The sequence below is a fragment of the Myxocyprinus asiaticus genome, chromosome 8 (assembly GCF_019703515.2).
Source record: "Myxocyprinus asiaticus isolate MX2 ecotype Aquarium Trade chromosome 8, UBuf_Myxa_2, whole genome shotgun sequence".
Classification (NCBI taxonomy): Eukaryota; Metazoa; Chordata; class Actinopteri; order Cypriniformes; family Catostomidae; genus Myxocyprinus; species Myxocyprinus asiaticus.
Window position 1 is genome coordinate 52687379 of NC_059351.1, and position 27466 is coordinate 52714844.

The 27466-nt window shown below is 36.8% G+C and overlaps 1 protein-coding gene across 9 annotated transcripts; it reads right to left on the reverse strand.

Moving 5' to 3' along the window:
• Window positions 1-595: 595 nt before the first annotated feature.
• On the reverse strand, window positions 596-27466 carry LOC127445133 (NACHT, LRR and PYD domains-containing protein 12-like). Of its 9 annotated transcripts, XM_051704949.1 has the most exons (13): window positions 27299-27466; window positions 21832-22104; window positions 19482-19622; window positions 19029-19085; window positions 17102-18887; window positions 16840-17013; window positions 13291-13464; window positions 8670-8843; window positions 5999-6136; window positions 5647-5693; window positions 5482-5552; window positions 2476-2886; window positions 596-789 (listed from the first exon to the last, which is right to left on the reverse strand). In XM_051704949.1, the coding sequence occupies exons 2-12, from the start codon at window positions 22085-22087 to the stop codon at window positions 2866-2868; spliced, it is 3039 nt and encodes a 1012-aa protein (XP_051560909.1). In that variant the 5' UTR covers window positions 22088-22104; window positions 27299-27466; the 3' UTR covers window positions 596-789; window positions 2476-2865. The 9 variants fall into 9 exon arrangements, with proteins under 9 accessions (XP_051560909.1, XP_051560910.1, XP_051560907.1 ...); XM_051704950.1 differs by lacking the exon at window positions 5482-5552; XM_051704947.1 differs by lacking the exons at window positions 596-789; window positions 2476-2886 and having other exon boundaries at window positions 2896-5552; window positions 21832-22101.

Here is a 27466-nt window from a genome sequence, read left to right on the forward strand (position 1 = left end):
ATCCATCTCACTCTCTAGTTTGTGTTCAAGACTTGGAGAGCTTGGCATAAATGAGATTGGAGGTCTCTGAAATACACGAGGAACAGGTTGTGGAAGAAGAACTTCTGGTTTACAGAGAGATGATGCTTTTTCCTTTGAGTCAACCAGAGATGATGACCCAGTTGAAGAGTCAGAGAAATGCCACCTTGGTGGATCCATCTCGTCGTGTCTTTTCTTCTCGAAGGATCCACTTTGGTTTAGAGTTGAAAGACTAGAATAAACACCCCCATTTTTGGTAGGTGGTTCAAACTTTTGCTTCTCCACCTGGATCTGCATTGTAGATACCAACTCTTTTGGAGGTACACTGCCTTCATGACTGTTACTCGTTGAGATATCAGGGTTGTCCACGTCCTCTACTAAGTTTCTTTCTTTAGAAACATCAATGGTATACACTGAGCAATTGGTCTCTAAAGGTTTCTCCATTGCAACTGGGCTGGTTTCTGTGGAGGAATTGTGCTTTGGACTTCTGCTCTGTTTGGAAATGATGGAGATCACAAGTTGTATTTCCTGTGGTTGAACAGGTGGGATTTCTGGTTGCAGGTAAAGAGGCACTGGAAGCATTGCTATTTGAACGGTTTGCCGGGGAGACGGGGGATGTAGTGAGGGACAGGGGACATAGTGAGGCTTCTTTGGTTTTGGAGGAACTGCAGAACTGGCTGTTGGAGTCTTAAGGGATGATCCTTCAACAGTTGATTTGTCTTGCTTATAGAGTAGGCCAATGGTCGTATTAATTGTTCAACACGGTACCACCTAAATTTCCCAAAAAGACAGAAATTAGATATTTTAGAAACCTTTTTGAAGAACATCATGGTTGATGTGCTCCAGTGGGGATGTGCTTTTCCTTTCAAAGTGGATCATTTGAATAATAGCTGCTCTGACTGTCAAGCTAATGATCAAGTTTGAATAAAACCTGCAAGTATTTCTGAAACTTAAGCCGGAGGGGTTCAGAGAGCCAGAGTGAGTCTATAGCAACTAGAGCTTTTAAATTTAAAATCAACAGCTATGAAAATCAGAACTGTGTCCTTTTCTGTGGTTTGCATTACACTAGTCTTACTAATTTGCATGTGTTTTAGCCCTTATGCTCAACAGTGACCATTTGTGTGATGCAGTGCATGTTGACTGAACATCTAACTGTGCAACTGTCCATTTTTTACACTTTATTTTTCCATCTAATCTTCCTTCCTCTTTCTCTCTATTCATGCATTTCAGTTCATACTTTACTTCCAGAAGCTCCTCTCTGGTTAAATGTTCTGAGTCCCACCCAAACTGAGTGTCGCAACAAGTCGTCACTCAAGTTTCTCTAGTTGTGTTTGACATTGTCATTCTCAGTGACAGACATTAGCGCAGGTGTGAAAAGAGTCTAAAAGTTTTCAGTACTCTCGTGTGAATAGTCCTTTTGTTTGAGTTAAGTCGTTTTCAGCTATGACTGGGGCTCATATTCTGATCACATTACATTTATTAACAACATCCAGTGGAACTGTGGCAAATCTAGCAGCAAATTATTTTGCTTTTCAAAATTTTAGAAGCAACAGAAAAATGTAATAAATAAAGGCGGGTCAAAACAGAGTAGTCCATCCTTTAAAAATGTTACTATTATTAATTTTCCACCAAAATGCTAGATACTAAACTGTAGTAAATGCAGTTGTTACTTTAAAGAGTTATTATATAATAATTATTTTCATTAGTGTAACCTGTTGATTCAGGCATACTGGTAACACTTTAATATTAACATTAGTTAACATGAACAAACAAGGAACAATGTATTTATAGCATGTATTAATCATGATTAATGTTAATTTCAACATAAACTTATACGTTTTTAAAATGAAATGTTATATACATTAACACTAATCCATTATGAACTAACATGAACTAGCAATGAACAACTGTATACACAATAAATCAATATTAACCAAGATTATACAGGAAATTCTGTAATTAAATATTTATTCATTGTTAGTTCATGATACCTTGTGCATTAACTAATGTTAATAAATAGAACTTTATTGTAAAATTGACCAGCATATATAGTGTACTATTATGTACTACTTAAAAATAACATTAATATAAGATCTCCTTCAAACAGTGTCAGAAGCTTGCCGTTATCTGGCTTAATTTCTCGTTTCTTGTTTTTAAAGTGTATTTCAGTTACAGTGACTTTAGTAACTGCATTTTTTAACAAAACAAATGTCAGTTTAAGGTAAATAGTGTATTTCTGTATGGGATATACACAAAAACATGACTACATCTCGTTCATGATGTTCAGTTAACTGTTGTGCAGTTCCGTTTTTAATTTGCAATTCTCTCATGTCTGCACACCATTCATCAATCTGCCTTGATTAAAACCCATCCGTTTCTTTCATCTTCACGGTTTTGTACATAATAAAAATGACAAAGCATTCATAATTTGTGTTTGTTGGTTTATTTTCTTCTTACCTTGATCAGCGTCATGGAATAGTATCACCTCAGGTGTCATCTGCAGCAGGTGTCTGGACAGGTGAGGTGAGCATGCACACTGCTAAAGAGCTCATCTGTCAGACTGGCTCAACCTGTCTGCTGGTGACACCGGTGAAGGGGGTAGAGCTCTGCATCAGTCTGTGAAGCCTTGAGGATACACCAACACAACCAGGACAAATCCAGACCTCCAGATAGAGGAAGACACAAACATGCTGCAAACACACTCTGGAGCTGTAGTCATAATACTAATGTAGGCATGAGTCTTGACTGGATCTGTGTGGGTGCCTCGTGCCGCCCCCCACAAGATGCCGCCCTGGGCAACTGCACGTTGTCCATGCCTAAATCCGCTACTGGGTGTAGTTCAGCCCATCACTCGAGTGTAAACAGAACCTGTAATGTAGAATGCTCAGTAAAAATTCTGAATGTGATGACCATGACGAGACAAACTCTATAGAGTAATAGAGTGTTTAGATAATACTGAGTAACAAACCAAATTTAAGTTACTTGAGTTCAATGCATTTAGCTGTTGCTGCCCTATGGTGGTAGAGAAGAGTGTTGCAAGATTGTCTGTCTGCTCTCCCTATTCAAGAGCTGTTTGTTCTTTGTTTAGTGTTGGAAGTATTATAACACAAGTAGTATGATGTAAGTAAACTGAAAAAGTTTTGTCACCTTTTTTGTACTTTTTGGAGCTTGACAGCCAGAAGAAACTATTAACTTTTTTGAACTATTCACTTTTATCCAACTCTTTTTTTTCCAATGTGAATGGTGATTGTAATTCTGCCAAACATCTCCTTTCATGTTCTACACAAGAAAGTCATACTGGTTTGGAACTACATGAGAATAAGTAATGACAAACAAAATCATGTCAATTATCTTTTTAATGGAGATTGAATGGAAATAGAAAAGAAAGAATATAATTGTGTTAAATAGATCATGGGTTTGTCTACAAGTCAGTTCTTATAATCACTGTACTTTATGACTCCACAAAGCACATACAGTATGACATCCACAGATTACTGTTTTAAACAGGGTAAAATATCTCCCTGTGAAGTAAATGATTAAACTTCATTGTATAAAAATTAATTAATAAAATATAAGAACAGTGCATATCTATTCTCTGGATGAAGCTGGGCATAACGAATAAAGACTATTTCTGCATTCCTGATATGGCTCTGACCGTCAGTCACTAAAAGATTAAATATACACATTGTTTGTGACGTTAATAATTGGTCATGACTAAATGTACTAAAAAGAATGACAATGATTATCATAATGATGACTTTTTATGAAATAGATTATAGTCAATAAAAAGAGGAGAGCATAATATATAAAAAGAGTGGGGAAATAAAATCCATTCCCCTTCACGGTGAAAGTCACAGACCCATCATCAGTGATGTTACCCGCAGTCATAGGGTGTTTTGGGTCTTCCGAACATCATACACCCTCACCTGGGTGAGCGGACTTGGCAAATCTAGTGATTCTTTCACCCTAAAAAAGCACTTGTTTTATCACACACTTATGTGATGCCAAGGTCTGATGTGCTTTTATTCCCAGAAGTTTCTTCAAATCTTCCAGTCAGATTAGAGCTTATTAGAGGAAGCATTTATAAAAAATAAAAAAATTTATATTTGTTTATATTTTTATTTGTACATATTCTGGCCAATTTTATTTTTAAAATAAACATTTACACAGTTATGCAGATAATTGACATGGAATTTTAAGCATTGTCATCATTGTCCTGCGGTGTAACATTCTCCATTTAACTATTTTAAACAAATACAAATCTTGTATCGCTACATATATATTATTATTATTATTATTATTATTATTATTATTATTATATGTACTTGTTGTTTCTACGACCTCATAATAACTAAGACAACAGTTTATTTACATTTCTAGAAAAAAGTTAAACAGTGATTAAGATCTTTAAAAATTGAAGAAATTCTGACTTGTCACAGCAACTAAATTACTTTTTCTTGTTCATGTACATTTGTACTTAAAATTTGCATGTTGGAAAAAAGTTCTCTTACATGTTAATGCTTATTTTGAATGCTTTCTTTAAAAAAAAAATCCAGTCATCACATTTACAGTGGTTCTATAGATGTTTTAAAGTTATGACAATTTTAGCACCAGTGGTGCCCGTCTTGACTAGCAGTTTGTTTTTCAACAAACATTTTTGAAATTGAGCAGGAAAACTAAATCAGTGAGGTGGTGTGTTATAGTGTGGTGTATTGCGGGACGGGTTTGGTGGGCTGCTCTGGGCCAGAAAGTCCAGGGCCACTTTTTAGTCCCAGTCCACCCCTGACTCCAGGTTTTCTTTTTTTAGAGCTCCTTGGGAATGTCTGAAGGAGATGTCAAACCATGACTGTCATCATCTAGGGTACAACTAAGGACAATGGCATCTTTGTTTTCATGTTCATAATATGAATAAATGGATGTATGGATGGATAGATGGATGTTTATAGAAGTAACTAAATGAGCTTTTTTTTTTTCTTTTGCTGAAAAAAAAAAAATTCTTTGTTAAATTTGACACAATGATGCAGATGAATTAAGTTTATAAACCATAAATCCAACATAGAGGGGTTCAGTAAATGTGGTGTTGAATGTGTGTATGTGTGTGAGAGTGTCAGAAATGCTGTAGAAGGACAGAATGCCAGCCGGCCAGTCCAGATAGACTCCTACTCTGATATAGGAGGGTGAAGGGACACGTGTGGATAACTGAAATTCATTGTGCAAGACATTGAATTCATTTTCAGAGCAGTACAGTCTCCAGGACTTTTCCTTGGATCCAAACCAACAGTCAACACTAATTAATTTCCTGCTGATTCCTTTATATGTCACTAATATACCAGCACCATTCCCACTCAATTCTGTCTCCCAGTAACAGCGTCCAGTCAGACTCTCTCTACATAGAACCTGAAGATAGTTCTCAAATCTGTCTGGATGATCAGGATAAGACTGAAACTCATTCACATGTGTCACCTTTCTGTTCCCTTCAGACACATTGAGATGAGGGTGTGCTGTGTTTGCATCCAGTGTGAGAACACAAGCATCTGAACACAAAAAGAGAGAAAAATGTATAACAGCAAAACTCTGTGTGTGTGTGTGTGTGTGTGTGTGTGTGTGTGTGTGTGTGTGTGTACCTACATTTGAGCAGTCCTGCTTTAATCCTAATCTCTCCCCCATGATCCACACTAGAAAAAACAAAACAAATGCACAAGTAAACTCCACTTCTCTCTCTCTCTCTTTCTCTCCCACTGTTTTTAATTTCAATTTTAAGATACTTCATTGGCACAAGGGAAAACCTGTACATTTGTATTACCAAAATTGTGTCAGTGAGAAAATGTGTAATATAAGGTAAAATCACAACAATACAAATAAACAAGTGGCAATTAAAAAATGTAAACAAAGCAAAGATAAAAAAAAAATCTCTCACACTCTTCACTTACACACACACACACACACGCACACACACACACACAATTACTGTTCAACATACTTCAATTTGAGGGTCTTGACACCTGATTCTCCTGGGTGATTGTAGCTCAGATCCAGCTCTTTCATGTGTGAAGGGTTTGATCTCAGAGCTGAAGCCAGATAACAACAGCCAACCTCTGTCACCATACAGCCAGATAATCTAAAAACACAGCAAATGTAAACAGGGTCAACAAGCTCTTTGAGAAGGATATCTAGAGGGAGTGTGCAGCAAAAACATTGCTTTCAGCTGTTGCAATGACAAAATGATCTGTATCTCTATTTGGATAGAACTAGTGGTGCAACGATCAGGAAATTTGAGGCCGATACCGATCTCCAATTTTCAAGGGCTGAGTGAGAACTCATTCATTAGAGTAGCAGTGTATATGTAATTCCCTTGTTGCTGCAAAAAAGATTGGCCATAAATCTAGACACGATCGGCCGATCATGGATCTAGATAGAACCGCATGTGGGTAAAGCTTAGGCTGGAGTCTGCGATTAATTGTGATTAACTGATATTTTAATCGGCTGCAGCACTACTAATAATGCTTTGGCAATATAAGTTTCTCTTGGCAAAAAAATCTTGATTTGAATGAATCTGCCTATTTGATCCTATTATCAAATAAGTGCACTGCGAAACACCAGAAGATTCTGTCCAACTTTAAATTGCATCATGCCCTCTGATTGTATGGCATGTATACATATAGTACACTTTTATCAAGATTTATACCTGTACAAGTTAGTCTAATTAACCATCCACAAAAAAAAAACTGAACATTTGAATATGTAAATATTTAAATAATTTACTAATGTCTAGCAAGTTCTTTGACACAAAGTATTAGGTTAATATATTTAAGATTATATTTTAATGTTTTATTTCTTTATTTATTAATTAGTTAATTTTTAATCGATTCACAGCCTTAATTATTATATATGTGTATGTGTGTGTGTATATATATATATATATATATATATATATATATATATATATATATATATATATATATATATATATATATCACACACACACACACACACACACACACATATATAAATACACACATACATACATATACATATATATATATATATATATATATATATATATATATATATATATATATATAGTTGAAGTTTACATTCGCTTAAGTCATTAAAACTCATTTTTTAACCACGCCACAGATTTCAGATTACCAAACTATAGTTTTGGTAAGTCATTTAGGACATCTACTTTGTGCATGACACGAGGAATTTTTCCAACAATTGTTTACAGACAGACTGTTTCACATTTAACTGACTAAATCACAATTCCAGAGGGTCAGAAGTTTACATACACCAAGTTAACTGTGCCTTTAAGCAGCTTGGAATATTCCAGAAAATTATGTCAAGCATTTAGACAATTAGCTTCTGATAGGAGGTGTACTGAATTGGAGGTGTACCTGTGGATGTATTTTAAGGTCTACCTTCAAACTCAGTGCCTCTTTTGCTTGACGTTGGGAGCAATTTCCTGAAGGTACCACGTTCATCTGTACAAACAATAATACGCAAGTATAAACACTATGGGACCACGCAGCCATCATACCGCCCAGGAAAGAGATGCATTTTGTCTCCTAGAGATGATTGTAGTTTGGTGTGAAAAGTGAAAATCAATCCCAGAACAACAGCAAAGGACCTTGTGAAGATGCTGGAGGAAACATGTAGACAAGTATCTATATCCACAGTAAAACAAGTCCTATATAGACATAATCTGAAAGGCTGCTCAGCAAGGAAGCCGCCACTACTCCAAAAACACCATTAAAAAAGCCAGACAACAGTGTTCATATGCACATTGGGAAAAAGGACTTACTTTTTGGAGAAATTTCCTTTGGTCTGATGAAACTCAAATTTAACTTTTCGGTCATAATGACCATATTTTTATTTGGAGGAAAAAGGGTAAGGATTGCAAGTTGAAGGACACCATCCCAACCATGAAGCATCATGTTGTGGGGGTGCTTTTCTGCTGGAGGGACTGGTGCACTTCACAAAATAGATAGCATCATAAGGAAGGAAAATTACATGGATATATTGAAGCAACATCTCAAGGCAACAGCCATGAAATTAAAGCTTGGTCTCAAATGGGTCTTCCAAATGGACAATGACCCCAAGCATACCTCCAAAGTTGTGGCAAAATGGCTCAAGGACAACAATCCGATAGAAAATTTGTGGGCAGAACTGAAAAAGCATGTGCAAGCAAGAAGGCCTACAAACCTGACTCAGTTACACCAGTTCTGTCTGGAGGAATGGGCCAAAATTCCAGCAACTTATTGTGAGAAGCTTGTGGAAGGCTACCCAAAACATTTGATCCATGTTAAACAATTTAAAGGCAATGCTACCAAATACTAACAAAGTGTATGTAAAATTGTGACCCACTGGGAATGTGATGAAAGAAATAAAAGCTGAAATAAATAATTCTCTCTACTATTATTCTGACATTTCACATTCTGAAAATAAAGTAGTGATCCTAACTGACCTAAGACAGGGAATGTTTTCTACGATTAAATGTCAAGAATTGTAAAAAACTGAATTTAAATGTATCTGGCTAAGGAGTATGTAAACTTCTGGCTTCAACTGTATATACACACACAAACACACACACTTCAAATAGTAATATCGGCTCACTTCAAGCTCTGTAATCTTCTTAATGGCAAAAACCAAACCTCAGTATCTCCACTGTACAGTTTGTACTTTTCAGTGCATCAGAGATCAGCTTCACTCCTGAATCCTGCAGGTCATTGTTACTCAGATCCAGCTCTCTCAGGAGGGACTTTGATGATTGTAGAGCTGAAGACAAATTTTCACAGCACTGACCAGTGAGATTACACATGGATAATCTAAAAAATAAAAGTGATACTGTAATTATCACCTGTCACAACACCCACAAAATATAAGGATTTCTAGCACTGAAGAAGAACTGAAATTATATTCAACAATTATTTCATTACAGGTTAAATGTGACTTTTTCATTAAGAATATACAGTATTCACAATTTGAAGTCATGATAATAATTTACATCACATCTGCATACAATCAATTAATTTGTTTCACTGACAGAGACTGATTTATCCTGTTCTATATGCTATGATGAAATATTTTCTGTTCATCTTTGCAAATCTGGTGGGCTACAACAAGTCCACAGCATGTCAGCACTGATGATTTAAATTTAGATTTAATCAGCAAACATTTGACCATTAAATAAATAAGAGAGAACTGACACAGTTTCAAGAATGGAGCTGTTTGGAACACTTTCCTTAACCCTCATATGGTATTAAAAATGGGCACCTCCCTATGGTATTTGCATTCATTTTTGACCAGAAGGGTTAGATGTGTATTTATGATGATAATGATACCATTTCTTCTTCCCTGAAGAACAATACAATTATTGGGAGGCAGATTGCTGCCATCTGGTGAAAAAAATATATAAATAACCTGACTTGAAAACCATGTCATGGCAGTAACAGCCAGTAGATGGCTATAGCCACATGCTGTGTAGTCTGATGGCTTGTTGTAACAAAATTTGTCTATTTTATCACAAGATTTACATTTGGATAAATATTTAGACATTATCAATCTATTTATATTTCAAAGTTAACCATTTTAAAATTAATTTTGAAGTGTCAGTGTTGATTTGCAGTTAATGTCATTTTGCTTGCAATCTAATCTGACCATGGTGTTACAAAGGGAAGACACAGAATAAGCATTTCTCTAGCAATAATTTATTTAAAACAATGTCAAAACTCAAAGTAAATGTATAATAATGTCAAGAATCTGCCAAATGGGGGCCTGGTAGCTCAGCAAGTAAAGACGCTGACTACCATCCCTAGAGTTTGCGAGTTTGAATCCAGGGCGTGCTGAGTGACTCAAGCCAGGTCTCCTAAGCAACCAAATTGGCCCGGTTGCTAGGGAGGGTAGAGTGACATGGGGTAACCTCCTTGTGGTCGCTATAATGTGGTTCGCTCTCAGTGGGGCACGTGGTGAGTTGTGCGTGGATGCCGCGGTGGATGGCGCTATGTCTCTGTGGTAATGCGCTCAACAAGCCACGTGATAAGATGCGCGGATTGATGGTCTCAGATGCGGAGGCAACTGAGTTTCGTCCTCCACCACCTGGATTGAGGTGAGTCACTACGCCACCACGAGAACTTAGAGCGCATTGGGAATTGGGCATTCCAAATTGGGGAGAAAACCAAAATAAAACAAAAAGAGATTGAGAAAGAGTATAAAAGAAAAAGAGTATAAAACAGAAGAATCGGAGTAAACATTTTGCAATTTCAAACATTCTATGCTAAAAATGTATTTTGCAAACGTGTGTGTGTGTGTGTGTCAGATTGCTGCCATAAGCTGGAAAACAACAGATGACTTGTAATGCCAACAGTGACCAAAAGATGGCCTACTTCACTTATTTATGCCCTGTTTCTGTGTGTGTTCTGTATTGTTAGTGTGTCATCATCTCACCCCTTTATTTCTGAGTGTGTGTTTAGCATTGTGACTGATTTATTGTTTTTTGACAAATTTTCAAAAAATTTCTGTGTTATAGTTTTACCAGTTAATTGTGTGTGTTTTGCACTGAGAATGTTTTGGAGTCTCACCCTGTTCTGTCTGTTTTTTGCTTTTTTGTTGTTTTTTTCTGCATTGTGGATGATATATTGATTGTATTTGACAGATCAAAAAAGGCAGGTGCAAGTAATGGTATATGCTCTCATTCCTGTGCAAATAGTGGCAGATAATATTTGTACCCATATTTAAATATATAGTAAATGGGCATCACCGCAGTGGGTTTATTGTGTTTATTTGGAGTCCCACAGACACCCTACAACAACCCCTACCACTAAACCTAACCTTAGCCTTCCCTTAGAAAAAATAACCTTGGTTTTACTACAGTAACCATAGTCTAACCATGGTATATTGTTGTAAATTTACAGTAACCATAAAGTTAACCATGGTTACTATATTACAACCACATTACTGTAGTAACAGCATGATTAATTGGATTACAACTATGGTTTCTGCCAAAAAACATTGTTACTACAATATTTCTATAGTATTAAGCAATCTACACATTAGCGATGCCGAGCCGTGGGAACAAGTGCAATCGACAGACCCCGCATCCAGATCAAACCCTTCTCTACACCCTCCGACATTCACCGTGACCAAATCACTGCAATGAAATCAGCATTTATATTAATTTTTATCTTTTATTTCAAGCAGTATTAAAGGAAATATTCAGAGTGGACTACAGGAAATTTGATGGGAAAAATTGTGGGACAAAAGGCGGACATGAACCGCAGTCTCTAGGACGACACGATACATATTCTAACCATCTCAACACCCCACACCACTGCAGCAACAATTGTCTAGTTTGTGACTATTGAGTTGCAAATAGCTGCACTGTGTGGCAGACGCTATTTAAACTGGGGTGCAAATAGTCACTCAGAAAAAATTAATTGCTGTATTTTTTGTCTTTCACATTCATTTTCATTGAATCATGAATGCCAGAAGTGTGTTTTTTTTTTTTTACGACCACTTAGGCTTAGCAAATCAAGCCCATTTTTTTTTTGTATGTTCAGATTGCAAATGCAGGAAAAGTCACTAAGTCTTGTACTGCTCAGATAAAGGAATCAATTTTTATTAAATGAGGAACATTTATTTCAGTCAAAAATGACCGAATACCATAGGAGGGCTCACATAACAGGAGAGCATTTGATCTAGTAAAGGCTGCTCCTACAGCATCTACATTGCTGGGCAGTGTTAATCTTCAGTTTGTCATATTTTTTTTCCTTTGAAGAAAATGTATTAAATTTGGTCAAAATTTCATCATGTCATTTTCATACATTTTAGTCAATTTAACTGTCTAATCTGGCATGTAATTTTAATGATAATGTCAAAAACAACAAAAACATGTATCCAACAAGAGTGGGCGATATGACCAAAATCTTATATCATGATACGAGTAATTTTATATCCTGATAATGATATACATCACAATTTAGTAATTTGTTTGGGGAAAAAACCAATACAAATCGGCTTATGTATTAAATAACCATATTGTAATGTCTATTTTTGATTAATTTTGTCAGTGAATTAAATACTTTCAAATATTTATTATATATGATATAATTAGATAATTATGTAATTTTCTCTTTATTTGTAGCATGACAATAGTCAAAGTATAAACAAAACAAAAACAAACTTGGTTTTAAATCATTCTTACCATAATGTTAACTTTCACATTATGCCACAATTCACTCTGAACAGTCTATGTTGTTGACTAATATTATTTTACTACTTCATCTTTCCTCAAGAAACATGACATTTGTAGAGAATAATTCATCAGTAAAAAAGAAAAAACAAACAAAACGAAAATACTTATTGCAAAAATAATAATAATAATAATAAAATAAAATAAAAAATATATATATATTTCTCGAAACGTAGGCTTTCAAAATATTATTTTGCCAGCTTGTTTTTAAAGTGTTTAGGCTACTATTGCATTCATAAATATTATAATTTTTGTTATAGAAAGACTAGCTACATTGACCACAGAAATAGGGACCCATTATAGTCTTATATGCTTATGCTTTGCACTATACATGGATATTAGTAAATAAACTGGCCTTGTTTTGTAAACTGGCACATTTACATGAATTTACAAATGCATTTGGTGATTTGGAAATTTGAAAAATAATCGCAATATGCCAAAAAAAATAAAATAAATAAATAAATTTAAACAAATAATATAGTATTGTGACGTATCTATCAATATTATTTCAACTAATTCACAACACAGGTTACACATTTTGACTAGTGTGTAACTTTCAGTTTACCTGTTCGTTGGCTTCATTGTCTGTGCAGATGCAAGTTGCAATATTATGTTTGCATTGCAGATATAATCTCACATGTGTGGCATATGTAGTAAAGTTCATTGTACATGTCCAACGAGAAATCCACAACATCCCATGACTGAATTATTTGAATCAACTCTTTCTAGACATTTCTTTAAAAAAAAAAAGCTCTTAAGATCCTGCAGTATTATTTTTTTCCCTCCTAATATTTTCATAAACCGTGTGTTTTCATTGAAACCGCTAGATTATTGTCATGATGCATCTTTTTGGTCTTGTCTACATTTTATTGTTGGCAAAAACAAAAAACCCCACGTCAATAAACATTTTCCTAAGTAATTTTGTTGACGAGATTAACACTGCTGCCGAGATCTATCTTAAGTTATGAAAATACTCAAGCATATTAACATAGATGGTCACCATACAAATTAACTACAACACAAACCTCAGTATCTCCAGTGTACAGTTTGCACTCTTTAGTCCATCAGAAAGCAGCTTCACTCCTGAATCCTGCAGGTCATTGTGACTCAGGTCCAGCTCCTTCAGGAGGGAGTTTGATGACTGAAGAGCAGAAGCCAAACTTTCACAGCACTGACCAGTGAGATTACAGATGACCAGTCTAAACAGAATTAAGTGATATTGTAATAAACACGTCTCAACACTCATTTACACAACTGACATTTAAAGTTATCACTTCTGTCTTAAATATATAAAATAAAATAGAAATCAACTTCAACTTAAAGCAAATAAAAAACACCCACTGACATCACCAAAATCCTTTGAGATGCTTTGCCAAACCTTTACTTCAGCCATGTTCAGCTGTTGCTTGGTTTGAGTAGAATCTACCTTCAGTCTCCATAATGAATATTACGGCTTGAAGGGCTGTATATTTAAATGAAATTTATTGATTGATGAGTTCACGTTGATTTTGACCTACTGTGTCGCAAGAAAAATGGAAAAAGTCTGTTTGAATAATACCGGATGACCGCAATACAGGACATTTATGATATGCAATTGATTATTTACTGTTGATGAATTACTTCTCATGGTTTATGAAAATGTTCACTTTGAAGTGTTTATATTGTAAATGAGTGCCTATTTTGTTAACCTTATCTGTTTAAATGTACTCACATTTAAAAGTCGGGCTTTTTTTATAGTTAACAGCCCGACATTATGCACCATTCTTTTTTCTTTCTTTTTTTTCTGGTTATTATTGGGATTTTTGCTGCACAATAAACTGCATCTGGGATTTCATTCAATTTGGATTTTTGTAGCCTCTATGTCTTGGCTGCCCCCTAGCTTTAAGGAAAGACTAAGAACAGTTTTTAACACATCTATATTGATTTTAAAAAAAAGTAATCGACAAATTTATTGATTATCAGCTTTCTGCTGCTTTCTATCTGCTTCTGAATAACCACAGGGATGCAAATTCATGAGGGGCGAAAAAGGTGAGACAATAATTGATTTACGAACATGTTTTCAGGGGTTATTTTTTAACATTTCAAGTATAGCAAAGTTACTTTGGTGTGGCTTGCTTCTGTTTCACAAATTTTTTCAGTTTCATTAATTAGTTTAGTGACCACTTCTGGAGATGTCACTGTGTATAAACATCAGTCACTTTTTTGCATTAATAGCTATTTTGCCCTTTTCTCTCCTTGATGAATAAGGTAGACTCACATGTCGATGCTGAACTGAACAAACAACATGACCCTCTCATTCAGAGGGCCACTTTTCACTGTGCACGCGCTGTAACTAGGGATGTACCGATCCGATACCTGGATTGGTATCGGCTCTGATACTGAAACTTTTAGATGGATCGGTATCGGTCCGACGAGCCCGATCAAAATCCGATACTGTGTGTTCATCATGTTCGTTACTGTCAAGCTCCAAAAATGACATAGAACAGTGGTTCTCAACACGGGGGGCGCAAATTGTTTTCAAGAAATAAACAGAGACAGGGCAGCATTTGGGTACTCTATTTTATTGCTTTTCAAGTAGAATGTACATAAATGAAAAAAACCCACTCTGCATAAAAAAAACCCCAAAAAAACCTGCGTTCCCTCTCCCTCTGCATTTTATTTTTGATGGGGAGAGGCGGAGCTTAGCCTGCCTTTTATCTAGCTGTCAGTGCAGACACGTTTCAGAACGTCAGCCAAACGGATTCCATATTGGTATGACGTTTATGGATGAGTTCATCACACGTGCCAAAAGGAGTTGTTGGGCACCAACCCCAAAGAAGTGTAAAACATGAAAGTATGACATTAGCTATCTTCAGTTTGGCTTTACGGTGGCTGGGACAGATGCTGAACCGCTGCCCCAGTGTGTCATATGCGCAGATTTGCTGGCAAATGATAGCATGAAGCCATGCAAGTTGAAGCACCATTTAGAAACCAAACACCCGACACTCAAAGACAAACCCTTAGATTTTTTCAAATTAAAATGATCTTGCCTTGCACAGCAGAAACGCAAAATCAGCAAACACACATCATTGTCTAACAGGTGTCTAGAAGCGTCCTACTACGTCTCGCAACGAGTTGCTAAATTAGGAAAACCTCACACAATTGCCGAGGCGCTAATCTTACCTGCTGCCAAAGATATCTGTCAAGTCATGTTTGGAGAGAATTTCACACAACAGATTGGTGACATCCCCCTTTATAACGACACCGTTAGCCGCCACATATCTGACATGGCAAGCGACATTAAGGAGCAATTGCTAGCTAACATCAAAGCCAGTACTATGCCCTGCAGCTTGATGTTGCAGGGCTAGCACAGTTGCTTACCTATATCAGATATATCAAAAATGGTAATATTGAGGAGGACATTCTTTTCTGTCGGTACCTTCCAGCGCACACAACTGGCAAGGTATTAATATAGAAATTATAATTGATTCTTAAATTCTATAAATGATGCATCACAATATCTTTGATATGTTGATGCATTGTGATGTTGTGTGTGAAAATCCCAGGAGATCAGCAGTTACAGAAATCCTCAAACCAGCCCATCTGGCACCAACAATCATCCATACGATTATCTAATCAGCCAATCGTGTGGCAGCAGTGCAGTGCATAAAATCATGCAGATACAGGATCAGGGGCCTCAGTTAATGTTCACATCAACCATCAAAATAGGGAAAAAATTTGATCTCAGTGATTTGGACCGTGGCATGATTGTTGGTGCCAGATGGGCTGGTTTGAGTATTTCTGTAACTGCTGATCTCCTGGGATTTTCACACACAACAGTCTCTAGAATTTACTCAGAATGGTGCCAAAAACAAAAAACATCCAGTGAGTGGCAGTTCTGTGGATGGAAACACCTTGTTGTTGAGAGAAGTCAACAGATAATGACCAGACTGGTTCAAACTGAAGTCTACGGTAACTCGGATAACCGCTCTGTACAATTGTGGTGAGAAGAATATAATCTCAGAACGCTATTCTGAGATGTGGGTTGGCGCTGTTTTGTCGGCACAAGGGTGACCTACACAATATTGTAGGTCACCCTCTGTTGTGGCTGATCGGTGTATATATATATAATCTATCTACCTATCTATCTATCTACGTATCTTACATGTATAATTATTTAAATTTACACTGATTTAACTTTATTTTGGGGGACTTTCTCAGCAAATATTGATAAATGCAACTGATTAATCACCACATTATGAAATTAATTTGGAACTGATTGACAGCCCTAATTTAGATCCAATCAGCAAACATTTGTGATACAATGATACAATAGTACAAAGTACATTTATTTTGTCGCTGTGTGGCATTAAAAAGTCTATGAAAATGTGCCATATATACTCTGCTTTGAAATGCCTTTTATTTAATGTAGAAACTGTTCTAGATTTTGGCAATTTTAACCATAATATAAACCGCTTATAACACAGTGGGAGGTGGAGGAGGTCTAACAATAGTTATGAAACTACACATGCATATAAAACATTTTAAACAAGTTAACGGTTTAAAAAAATGATAATTAACTGAGACACACAAACCTCAGTATCTCTAGTTTACAGTTTGTACTCTTCAGTGCATCAGTGATAAGCTTCACTCCTGAATCCTGCAGGTCATTGTTACTCAGATCCAGCTCTCTCAGAAGGGACTTTGATGATTGGAGGGCCAAAGCCACATTTTCAATGCAGGTGCGAGTGAGTACACAATTGTCCAATCTGCCAAAACAGAAGATTTGTTTAAGACATGTTTTGTGTGTTTTATTCCCAGGTTTTTTTTTTTTTTTTTATAAAATACGTTACTCACATAGCTTTTCTGCAGCATCTTACAGCTGGCATTAGTCTCATGTAACCTACTGTTGAACATGTGATGAACGTCTTCAAGTTTAACTCATCCAGCACCTGCTCAGACGTCAACAGTATGTGGGACAGCACTGAACACATTGAAGACGAGAGTTTTCTTCCTCGATGAGCATCTGAACTCAAGTAACCTTGAATTTCCTTCAATACTGACTGATCCTTCAGTTCAAGCAAGCAGTAAAAATGGTTGACTGAAGCTTCATCTAGGAGTTCCCATGTTTGTATTTCTTTTTTTAAGTATTCCGTCATTGTTGTGATGCTCTTTTTGGTGTCTTCAGTGTGTGTGAACAGGCCTTTGAGCAGTTTCTGACTGGATTCCAGTGAAATGCCGAGCAGAAACCGCAGAAACAGATCTAGATGACCTCTCAGGCTCATCATGGCTTTATCAACAGCTTTCTGCAGTAAGTCATGCAATGTGATGTTTTCTTCTGGCTCTTCAAAGAAAAACTGCAGCTCCTCCATGTTCTTGTTCAGGTAGCAGAGGAACACATGCAGTGCAGCGAGGAACTCTTGAACGCTCAGATGAACAAAGCAGAAGATCTTCATCTCATGAAGTCCAGCTTCCTTCTTAAAGATCTCAGCGATCATTCCTGTGAACTCAGAGTCTTCACTCACATCAATACCACATTCTTTCAGATCTTCCTCGTAGAACACAATGTTTTCTTTCTTCAGTTGTTCAAATGCAAGCTTGGCCAACTTCACAATCATCGTTTTATTGGAATCTAAGAGCTTATTGTAGTTTCTTTCTACTTTTTCATCATATTTCTGGTTCTTCATGTTCATCTGTATGATCAGAAAATGAATGTACATTTCAGTTAGGGTTGTGTCGATGTTCTCTGTATTGTTCTCAATGAGAATATTCTGAAGAACTGTGGCCGTGATCCAACAGAACACTGGAATGTGGCACATGATGTAGAGACTTCGAGATGTCTTGATATGTGAGATGATTTTGGAGGCCTGAGTCTCATCTTTGATTCTCTTTCTGAAGTATTCCTCCTTCTGTTTGTCAGTGAATCCTCGTACCTCTGTAAACAAACCTACATACTCAGGAGGGATTTGATTGGCTGCTGCAGGTCGTGAGGTCACCCAAACAAGAGCTTTTGGAAGAAGTTTCCCCTTGACCAGATTTGTGAACAGATCATCTACAGATGATCTCTTATTCACACTACTCATTCTACTTTTAAAATCCAAAGGCAGTCGACTCTCATCAAGTCCATCAAAGATAAATGCAATTTTACATTCCTTATATAACTTGGTTTTATCCAGTTCTTCCATTTCAGGATAAAACTCCTGTAGAAACTCGTCGAGACTGATCTCGTCATCTTTCAGCACGTTCATCTCTCTGAACGGAAGCAGGAACATGCAGTCTATATCCTGATTGGCTTTTCCTTCAGCCCAGTCCAGAATTAACTTGTGCACAGAGACAGTTTTTCCAATGCCTGCGACACCTTTGGTCAGAACAATCTTTTTCTCATTGTTTCGTCTCAATAAACTGAATATCTCATTGCAGTTGATTGGTCTGTCCTGTGATTTCTGGCTCTTGAAAGCATTGTCAATCTCATGAATCTCATGTTCTTGGTTGACTCCCTTAATATCGCCCTTAGTAATAAAGAGTTCTGTGTAAACATCCTTTAAATAAGCTTCATTATGCTTTTTGACATCAACAATTCGTTCTGCTTTCTCTTTCATGTTGGTTTTGTGACTCTTCAAGAAGTCTTGTAACATTAAAATCTCTGTAAAAATAATATTAATAAACTGAATCAAAGATGTTAAACACAAATGTGACAAATGCAGAGATGTTTTACTTAGTGAATGCATCCATCCTGAATGCAACACTGTCCTCTACTGGGAGCAAAAGACTAAGGCTGCTTCACCTTTTATTTTATTTTTTTTCTTGTGCTTCTCTGTTGAGTCCGAGGATTTTTGCTGCTCTGTTAGGAGAGATAAAGTGTACAATGAGAGAAAAAAAGGGAGAAATACAAAATAAAATATGATGGGAGTGACTGTTCCATACCATGTCCTATTAAAATCACTTAGAGGTTGTAACGTTAACTTCAGGAGGTTTCAGATTAAAAAACAATCAGTATTATTTTTAGCCATTAAAGGAATATTGCGGCTTCAATACAAGTTAAGCTCAATTGACAGCATTTGTGGAGTAATGTTATCACAAAAATTTATTTTTGTGGTAATCAATATTATGCCACAAATGCTGTCTATTGATCTGAACTTGTACTGAACCCAGTATATTACTTTAAATGACTGTTGAGTCATCTTAACTCACATAATAATAAAAGTGTCTCATCAAGCTCAATTATGGTGTTAGTTACCAATTCCTGCTGAGTTTGAGCCGTAGTTGAAGGTTACCGAACGGATGACGTTTCCAGTGAGTACAGGAGCATTTATGGTTGCACATGTTTCAGCATTCAGTTCAACATTGACTCCAGTCTGAGAGGGACTGCTGATCTGAACTGAAGCATTTTTTAGTGAAACAGAGGGGTGAATTCACTAAACAGTTCAAACATATTGCCTACAGTTGAGTTTACATACACCTTAGCCAAATACATTTAAACTCAGTTTTTCACAATTTCTGACATTTAATCGTAGAAAACACTGCCTGTCTTTGGTCAGTTAGGATCACTACTTTATTTTAAGAATGTGAAATGTCAGAATAATAGTAGAGAGAATTATTATTTCAGCTTTTATTACTTTCACATTCCCAGAAGTTTACAGACAGTTTGTTAGTATTTGGTAGCATTGCCTTTAAATTGTTTAACTTGGGTCAAATGTTTTGGGTATCCTTCCACAAGCTTCACACAATAAGTTGCTGGAATTTTGGCCCATTCCTCCAGACAGAACTGGTGTAACTGAGTCAGGTTTGTAGGCCTCCTTGCTCGCACATGCTTTTTTCAGTTCTGCCCACAAATTTTCTATTGGATTGAGGTCAGGGCTTTGTGATGGCCACTCCAATACCTTGACTTTGTTGTTCTTAAGCCATTTTGCCACAACTTTGGAGGTATGCTTGGGGTCATTGTGCATGTGGAAGACCCATTTGCGACCGAGCTTTAACATCATGGCTGATGTCTTGAGATGTTGCTTCAATATATCCACATAATTTTCCTTCCTCATGATGCCATCTATTTTGTGAAGTGCACCAGTCCCTCCTGCACCAAAGCACACTCACAACATGATGCTGCCACCCCCATGCTTCACAGTTGGGATGGTGTTCTTCGGTTTGCAAGCCTCACCCTTTTTCCAAACATAACGATGGTCATTATGGCCAAAAAGTTAAATTTTTGTTTCATCAGACCAGAGGAAATTTCTCCAAAAAGTAAGATCTTTGTCCCCATGTGCACCTGTAGTCTGGCTTGATTAGGTATTCTGGTTTTGGAGCAGTGGCTTCTTCCTTGCTGAGCAGTCTTTCAGGTTATGTCGATAAAGAACTTGTTTTACTGTGGATATAGATACTTGTCTACCTGTTTCCTCCAGCATCTTCACAACGTCCTTTGCTGTTGTTCTGGGATTGATTTGCACTTTTCGCACCAAACTACGTTGATCTCTAGGAGACTGAATGTGTCTCCTTCCTGAGCGGTATGATGGCTGCATGGTCCCATGGTGTACAGATAAATGTGGTACCTTCAGGCATTTGGAAATTGCTCCACAGGATTTTTTTCTGAGGTCTTGGCTGATTTTCCCATTATGTCAAGGAAAGAGTTTGTTGGTCCTAAAATTCATCCACAGGTACACCTCCAATTCAGTACACCTCCTATCAGAAGCTAATTGTCTAAAGGCTTGACATCATCTTCTGGAATTTTCCAAGCTGCTTAAAGGCACAGTTAACAGTGTATGTAAACTTCTGACCCACTGGAATTGTGATATAGTCAATTAAAAGTGAAACAATCTGTCTGTAAACAATTGTAGGAAATATTACTCATGTCATGCAAAGTAGATATCCTAAACGACTTGCCAAAACTATAGTTTACTAATATAAAAATATTAAAAAATGAGTTTTAATGATTTCAGCCCAAGTGTATGTAAACTTCTGACTTCAACTGCATGTACTACATCAAATTTCAGCCTAAAAAATATATACATTTTTGATTTCTCGAATGGGGGGGGGGGGGGGGAGTATATTACATAAAATAATGCAATTGCAACAATATTTAAAAATGCTTATAGCTTTGAAATAACCTGGACTTAATTACATTTTCACTCAGTATTACAGAACTGTATGAACTACAATGAAAATTATTTTCCTTCTTTAGAGCATCAAATCAAATGTTCAGTTTTTTTAAACTCCTCCTAGGCCTTTTTGTTAAATTCATTTGGTATGTATTATCAAAAGATAAACCTAACAACGAGTTATAAAAAAAACCTAAAAATTTTATCACTAATACAATTTACAGGTGTGGAAAATAATCATTAATTGAACTCTATATCGTGAGCACAAGGTCCAAATTTCACAAAACATGTGACATATGAACACTAGCACAAAATGAGGACACATGCTAAATGTAATCAATTTTCAGTGCTACTGGGTGTTAAAACGTAAAGGAAATTAACCAACAAAAGAACCGTATGTACATCCACAGGATCTGTGCTTTTCAAGTTTATGATTGTGTTCATTTTCTCCACTTTTCTGCTTGTACCCTGACGACTTCTGCTTATGACTACATTTACCTTTGTGTTTATTCACCAACTGTTCAGCTAGATGGTTCTGGTTCATCTTCTTCAGGATGTTCACCGTGATCTTCACAGCTTCTTCTGGACAATAACATGCCTCCATTTTATCCACTGTGTTACAGACATCTGCATTCTCCAGTTCAGAAGTTGAAATTTGTCCATCTTTCTTCAAGTACCACTGAAACTTCTTCAGTTTCTCACTGTCTAGATCATCCAGTGTCTCCAGGAGCAGCTCTGGAACAGATGCCGTCATCTTTCACTCATTCACTTCTGTTGGACAACAAGAAAAAGATCTGAAATGAAGGTCCTTTTAATGTGGATCTATACCACTAAATATTATTTGTACTATGAAACAATATTGTGATCTGATTCTGACATGCCCAATCAGAAAGTTAAGCAAAACGCTCAAGGGGTGATGGTGTGGTGACACATTGTTCTGTGTTCATGCAAAACTACGACACCAAATCAATGCCAATAATCCGTGCGCATTATTGACGCTCGCACACGCAATAGATTAAAGACACGCGAGGACAAATGAAGAACTCACACGCACGTTTTCATTGCTGCACGATGAAACAGCTCCGACGTCATCACTTCCACCCATCTAGTCTCCAAACACCACCCAATCATTGTTGCCAATTTAGCAAATCTGTTGCTTGTTTTAGCAACTTTTTGACCCCCTTAGCAAGTAAAACAGCCATCTAGCGACTAGCGACAATTTTTGCGACTTTTGTAGTCATCCTTCTACCTCTGGCAAGTCGCACAAAAAACATCAGCTCTATTGTAAATAAGGTCTAATTTTTCTCACACTGCATCCGAATATACATAATTCTCTACTACATAGTATGCCAAAAACAGTATGCCAATGGAGTAGTATGTCCGAATCCACAGTATTCATGAAGCAGTAATCGAGAAATTAAGATAATTGTTCCTTGCGCTTAAATTGAATTTCTTTAACAAACCCAGAGAAGATACTTTTCGCGGCTGTTGGTCTTACATCATATATTCAGGTCACAAGACAATGCTCACGTCCCCAGGTGAAGTATGTCCAAAATCTAATCATAATACTCGCATGCATACCTTAAATAACATACTGTTTTGGTGGCAGATAAATGCATCCTTCATCAAATACAGTACACACTGTGACAGTACGCAGTTTCGGATGCAGCATTGGTGTTCTAGTGCCCCCTGTGTTTCAGGTACTATGACTGTTTTGGAAGGAAACTGGTACTTTAATTCACCAAAGTGGCATTCAACTGATCACAAAGTATAGTAAGGACATTACTGAAGTAAAGAACAGCACCATCACTATTTGAAAAAAGATATTTTTGATCAAATCTAGTCAGCAGCCATCACTCCAACACCTTATCCTTGAGTAATCATGCTAAATTGATCATTTGGTACTAGAAAATCACTTTTATAGTGATCTTTTACCCCATTATAATCAAGCACAGGTGAAAGACATTTGGTTCGTTAAATGAAGCTTAACATTGTGTTTGTTTTTGAGTTGCCACAGTATGCAATAGACTGGCAAGTCTTACGGTCAATATTATGTATAAAATGGCAAAAAAGAAACAACTTTCTCTAGAAACTCATCAGTCAACCATTTTTTTGAGGAATGAAGGCTATACAATGCTTGAAATTGCCAAAAAACTGAAGATTTCATACAAGGGTGTACACTACAGCAGGGTTTTTCCTGCATAGAGAATTATGAGGCGGCCGCCTCCATCAAATTTCATGCCGCCTCCAACTGTCAGGGTAAGGATAATGTTTGCCCTAAACTTTGACATTGTTTGCCACTGCTGTGAAATTAAACCACTATAAAAACAAATCTCCATAGAGCCAGCAGAACTTAGGCAAAAGTCCTCCATTAAGCTTAACAACAAGCAAGCTAATCAGGCGTTGCTTCAAAATAGCGTCGTGCAGGGTCGGAAATACCCCCAAAATTCAATATTTGAATTGCTCCTGTTTGAGTTGTTTTTTTATATTGATAACATAACATAGTCAATCCTCTGTGATCACCTGACTTCTTCCCTGATAACAGCAGAAAGAAATACTCTTTCAAAAAGAAATTTTTGGTCATACAGATAAGAGCAAGACATCATTCGAAACTATAAAGGGTTGACTTTTATTTGTGTACACTCACAAAAACAGCAAAATGTTGTGGTTTTGTAAAATAAAGAAATCATACAGGATGCGCTTTCTGCCATCTAAGTGAACGTCTGTCTGGAGCGTGTCACGAAAATGATCCGAAACTCAGCATTTACTTACCTCGCAGACATGAGAAATATGTCTATACAAAGACTGAATTGTCTACTTTTAATTGAACCAATTTAAATCGAATACAAATGTTCTCCGATTGTGTAATCTGTATGAAACCAACGAGAGGTACAGTCTTTCCCGTTTGAGCTCATTATCGTTTTGGAAGAAGACACGCTGTGAATTTACCTCAGAAGAGGAGCGTGATCCGATACGGCCATTCTAACACGAAGTGTCTCACAAATTAATTTTGTGAGCGAAAACTGGAGTCTACAAAATCTATTGTGTGTTTCAAGGCCTTATTTCAGTGACTTAAAAATGACTAACCACGCATAATCTTGATTTTCTAAAAAATGCAAACATGTACATCTCATGTTTGGAGGCTCTTACGTTACACTGCTGAGAAAGTGATGCAGTTTATTTATTCATTTTGTTAATTATTCAAGCTTGACATGATGACTACAATCATGTCAACTGTATCTGGGCAAAATTTTGTATTGTTATCTCAAAGCAAGTTATGGCATTTGAAACCAATGTAGCCTTTTTTACCAAAAGTCCAAAAAACTCTCCAAACAAGTGATCTGAGGGTTTTACTGAACCCAGGAACTACTTACATTTGTAAATGCCACAATAAACCAGAAACATAATTACATAGAATAAGTAACAAGATCCAGCACTGTTTCAGTTGTGCGCATGGTAAATCAAGACCTCTCAATCTAAGCGATCAGTCCAATCCAAGCTGTAAAACAGTGGCCAATTGGTCTCTACACATCGTCCCTTCCCACCATACCCACTCACATACATGAGATCAGAGATGATCTTATTATCGGTTTAAGACGCTAATCAAGTTTGCTGTTTGTTAACTATAAATGAACACATTAGCTGTTATGTTGTATTTAATTAATTTAATGTTGAACAGGTTGGCTCTAACAAGGACAGAAAGAGATGTGGAAGACCAGATGTACAACTAAACAAGAGGATAAGTACATCAGAGTCTCTAGTTTGAGAAATAGACGCCTCACATGTCCTCAGCTGACAGCTTCATTGAATTCTACCCGCTCAACACCAGTTTCATGTACAACAGTAAAGAGAAGACTCAGGGGTACAGGTCTTATGGGAAGAATTGCAAAGAAAAAGCCACTTTTGAAACAGAAAATCAAAAAGAAAAGGTTAGAGTGGGCAAAGAAACACTGACATTGGACAACAGATAATTGGAAAAGAGTGTTATGGATTTTAACCCCATTGAGCTTTTGTGGGATCAGCTAGACTGTAAGGTGCGTGAGAAGTGCCCGACAAGACAGTCACATCTATGGCAAGTGCTACAGGAAGTGTGGGTTGAAATGTCACCTGAGTATCTGGACAAACTGACAGCTAGAATAACAAGGATCTGCAAAGCTGTCATTGCTGCACGTGGAGGATTTTTTGATGAGAACTCTTTGAAGTAGTTTAAGAAGTTCTGAATATTTTTTTCAAATTATAATAGTAGTTTTTCACATTATTAATGTCCTGATTATACATTGTGATCAGCTGAATGCCACTTTGGTGAATAAAAGTACCAATTTCTTTCCATAAGAGCAAAATCTGTACATTATTCCAAACTTTTGGCCACCAGTGTGTATCTATATATTACATATCTCCAAAATAACTCCATGTGACGCATTATAAGACATATAGATCCATGTTTAAAAATAAATAATAAAAAAAAACATCCCCAAAACTACACCGCTGTCTCACCCTGGTTGCTATTGCTAGGATAATTTTGGACTTTGTCATTGTTTAATAATGCAGTTAAATTATAAAAAATAAAATAAATAAATAAACAGAAACCCCACTGTCTGAATGTGTGACAAGTTCACTTATTGATAGCTAAATGATTAGTAGTTAAATATTAATTGATAAATCATTAGTTCAATAAAAAATATAAAAAAATGAAAATAAATAAAAATGTGGTTCTAACATCTACGCCTTTAAAGGTGCAATATGTAACTATTTTCATGTAATATTCACCCTTTTTTTGCCAATGTGTGAACGGCTTGTAACGCAACTTAAAAAATGAGCCCTTCCCGGACTTCCTAGGTTGCCTATTAAAGCCTGTAGACTGATTTTCATGCAAAGGGAGCGGGTCGCTTTTGCCGGGAAAATCCAAAGGATGTGATGTTTGTGTGCGCTTCCGAGAGCCTTGCCTCAGTGCTTCCACTATTTAACACTGTCAACAGACAGTCTGCAACGCTAGGTAACGTCATCTTAGAGATGGAATCCGGCTCCAAGCACAACACCGACTCCTACACAAACTCAGAGTAAGATTTATCTACTGAATCCCGTCTGGCTAAGCGGAAACGTGATCATGGTCGAGCAAAAACTAGAGTGAACATCGGCAGGGCATTTGATTCCTGGAGGGACCTTCGTTCGGTTTTGGGGATCAAAACAGACCCTGAATTGGCGTTCTTCTTATTGGACAGGTAAGCTTACATAACTGCAAAGCATGTGAAATATAGTGCCATAAGGATTGATCTGTGTAATTTTAGCTAACTTGATCTTGCCTGCTAACGCTGACGAATTGCAAGCTACCTTGCTTCGTAACTTTCATGTAATTTAAACAATCTTCTCTTTATACTAAAAGTCAGATATACAGGATAAATTTAAGCAAATGTTTCTTATTAGTAGTACAACATATGACATACAAGTCATACAATAGTGCAACATAATAGTGCAACAGGAAACAGTCTGGTATAGTTCAGTAGTATGTAGCTGTATGTGTGTATCAGTATGCTATGTTAGCTGATAAGTAGTTTTAGTTTAGTCTCAAAGTTTCTAGTAAAACTATCATAACTGTGTAATTTTAATTATGCTACCTCATCTGTCAGCATGATGCAGGTGGATCAGTACATTACGTCATTGTTTTGGCCGATGCTGGCTGCACTGTCTATGGAGTGTGTGCACGAGCACGAGCACGAGCACGAGCAACAGGTAACTGGCTGCAGTTCACTTAACGGCCACAGGTGTCATTAATAACAAGGGTTTCTGAATCTTACATACTGCACCTTTAAAGAATTGTCGTCGCTTTTTACACCATTACATTTACATACGTAATAAATGACGTCATCGCGCAATTTACCTACTTTTAGCGACATTTCAGCGAGTCTTTGGCGACTTCCCATGAGAAATAGTTGGCTGCACTGCACCCAATAGATCATTCTGTACTCACACTTTGCCTGGGCACCCAGTGTAAACAGAAGGAGCTTCTTCTTCGTGTTCTTGTGCAGCAACAAACAAACTCGGACACTCGTAACAGCAGCAGAAGAAGAAGAATCAGTCAGTCCTCCTGTTTGACAGGAAAACGCTCTCCATCTTCTGCTTCTGCTTCTGCTTCTTC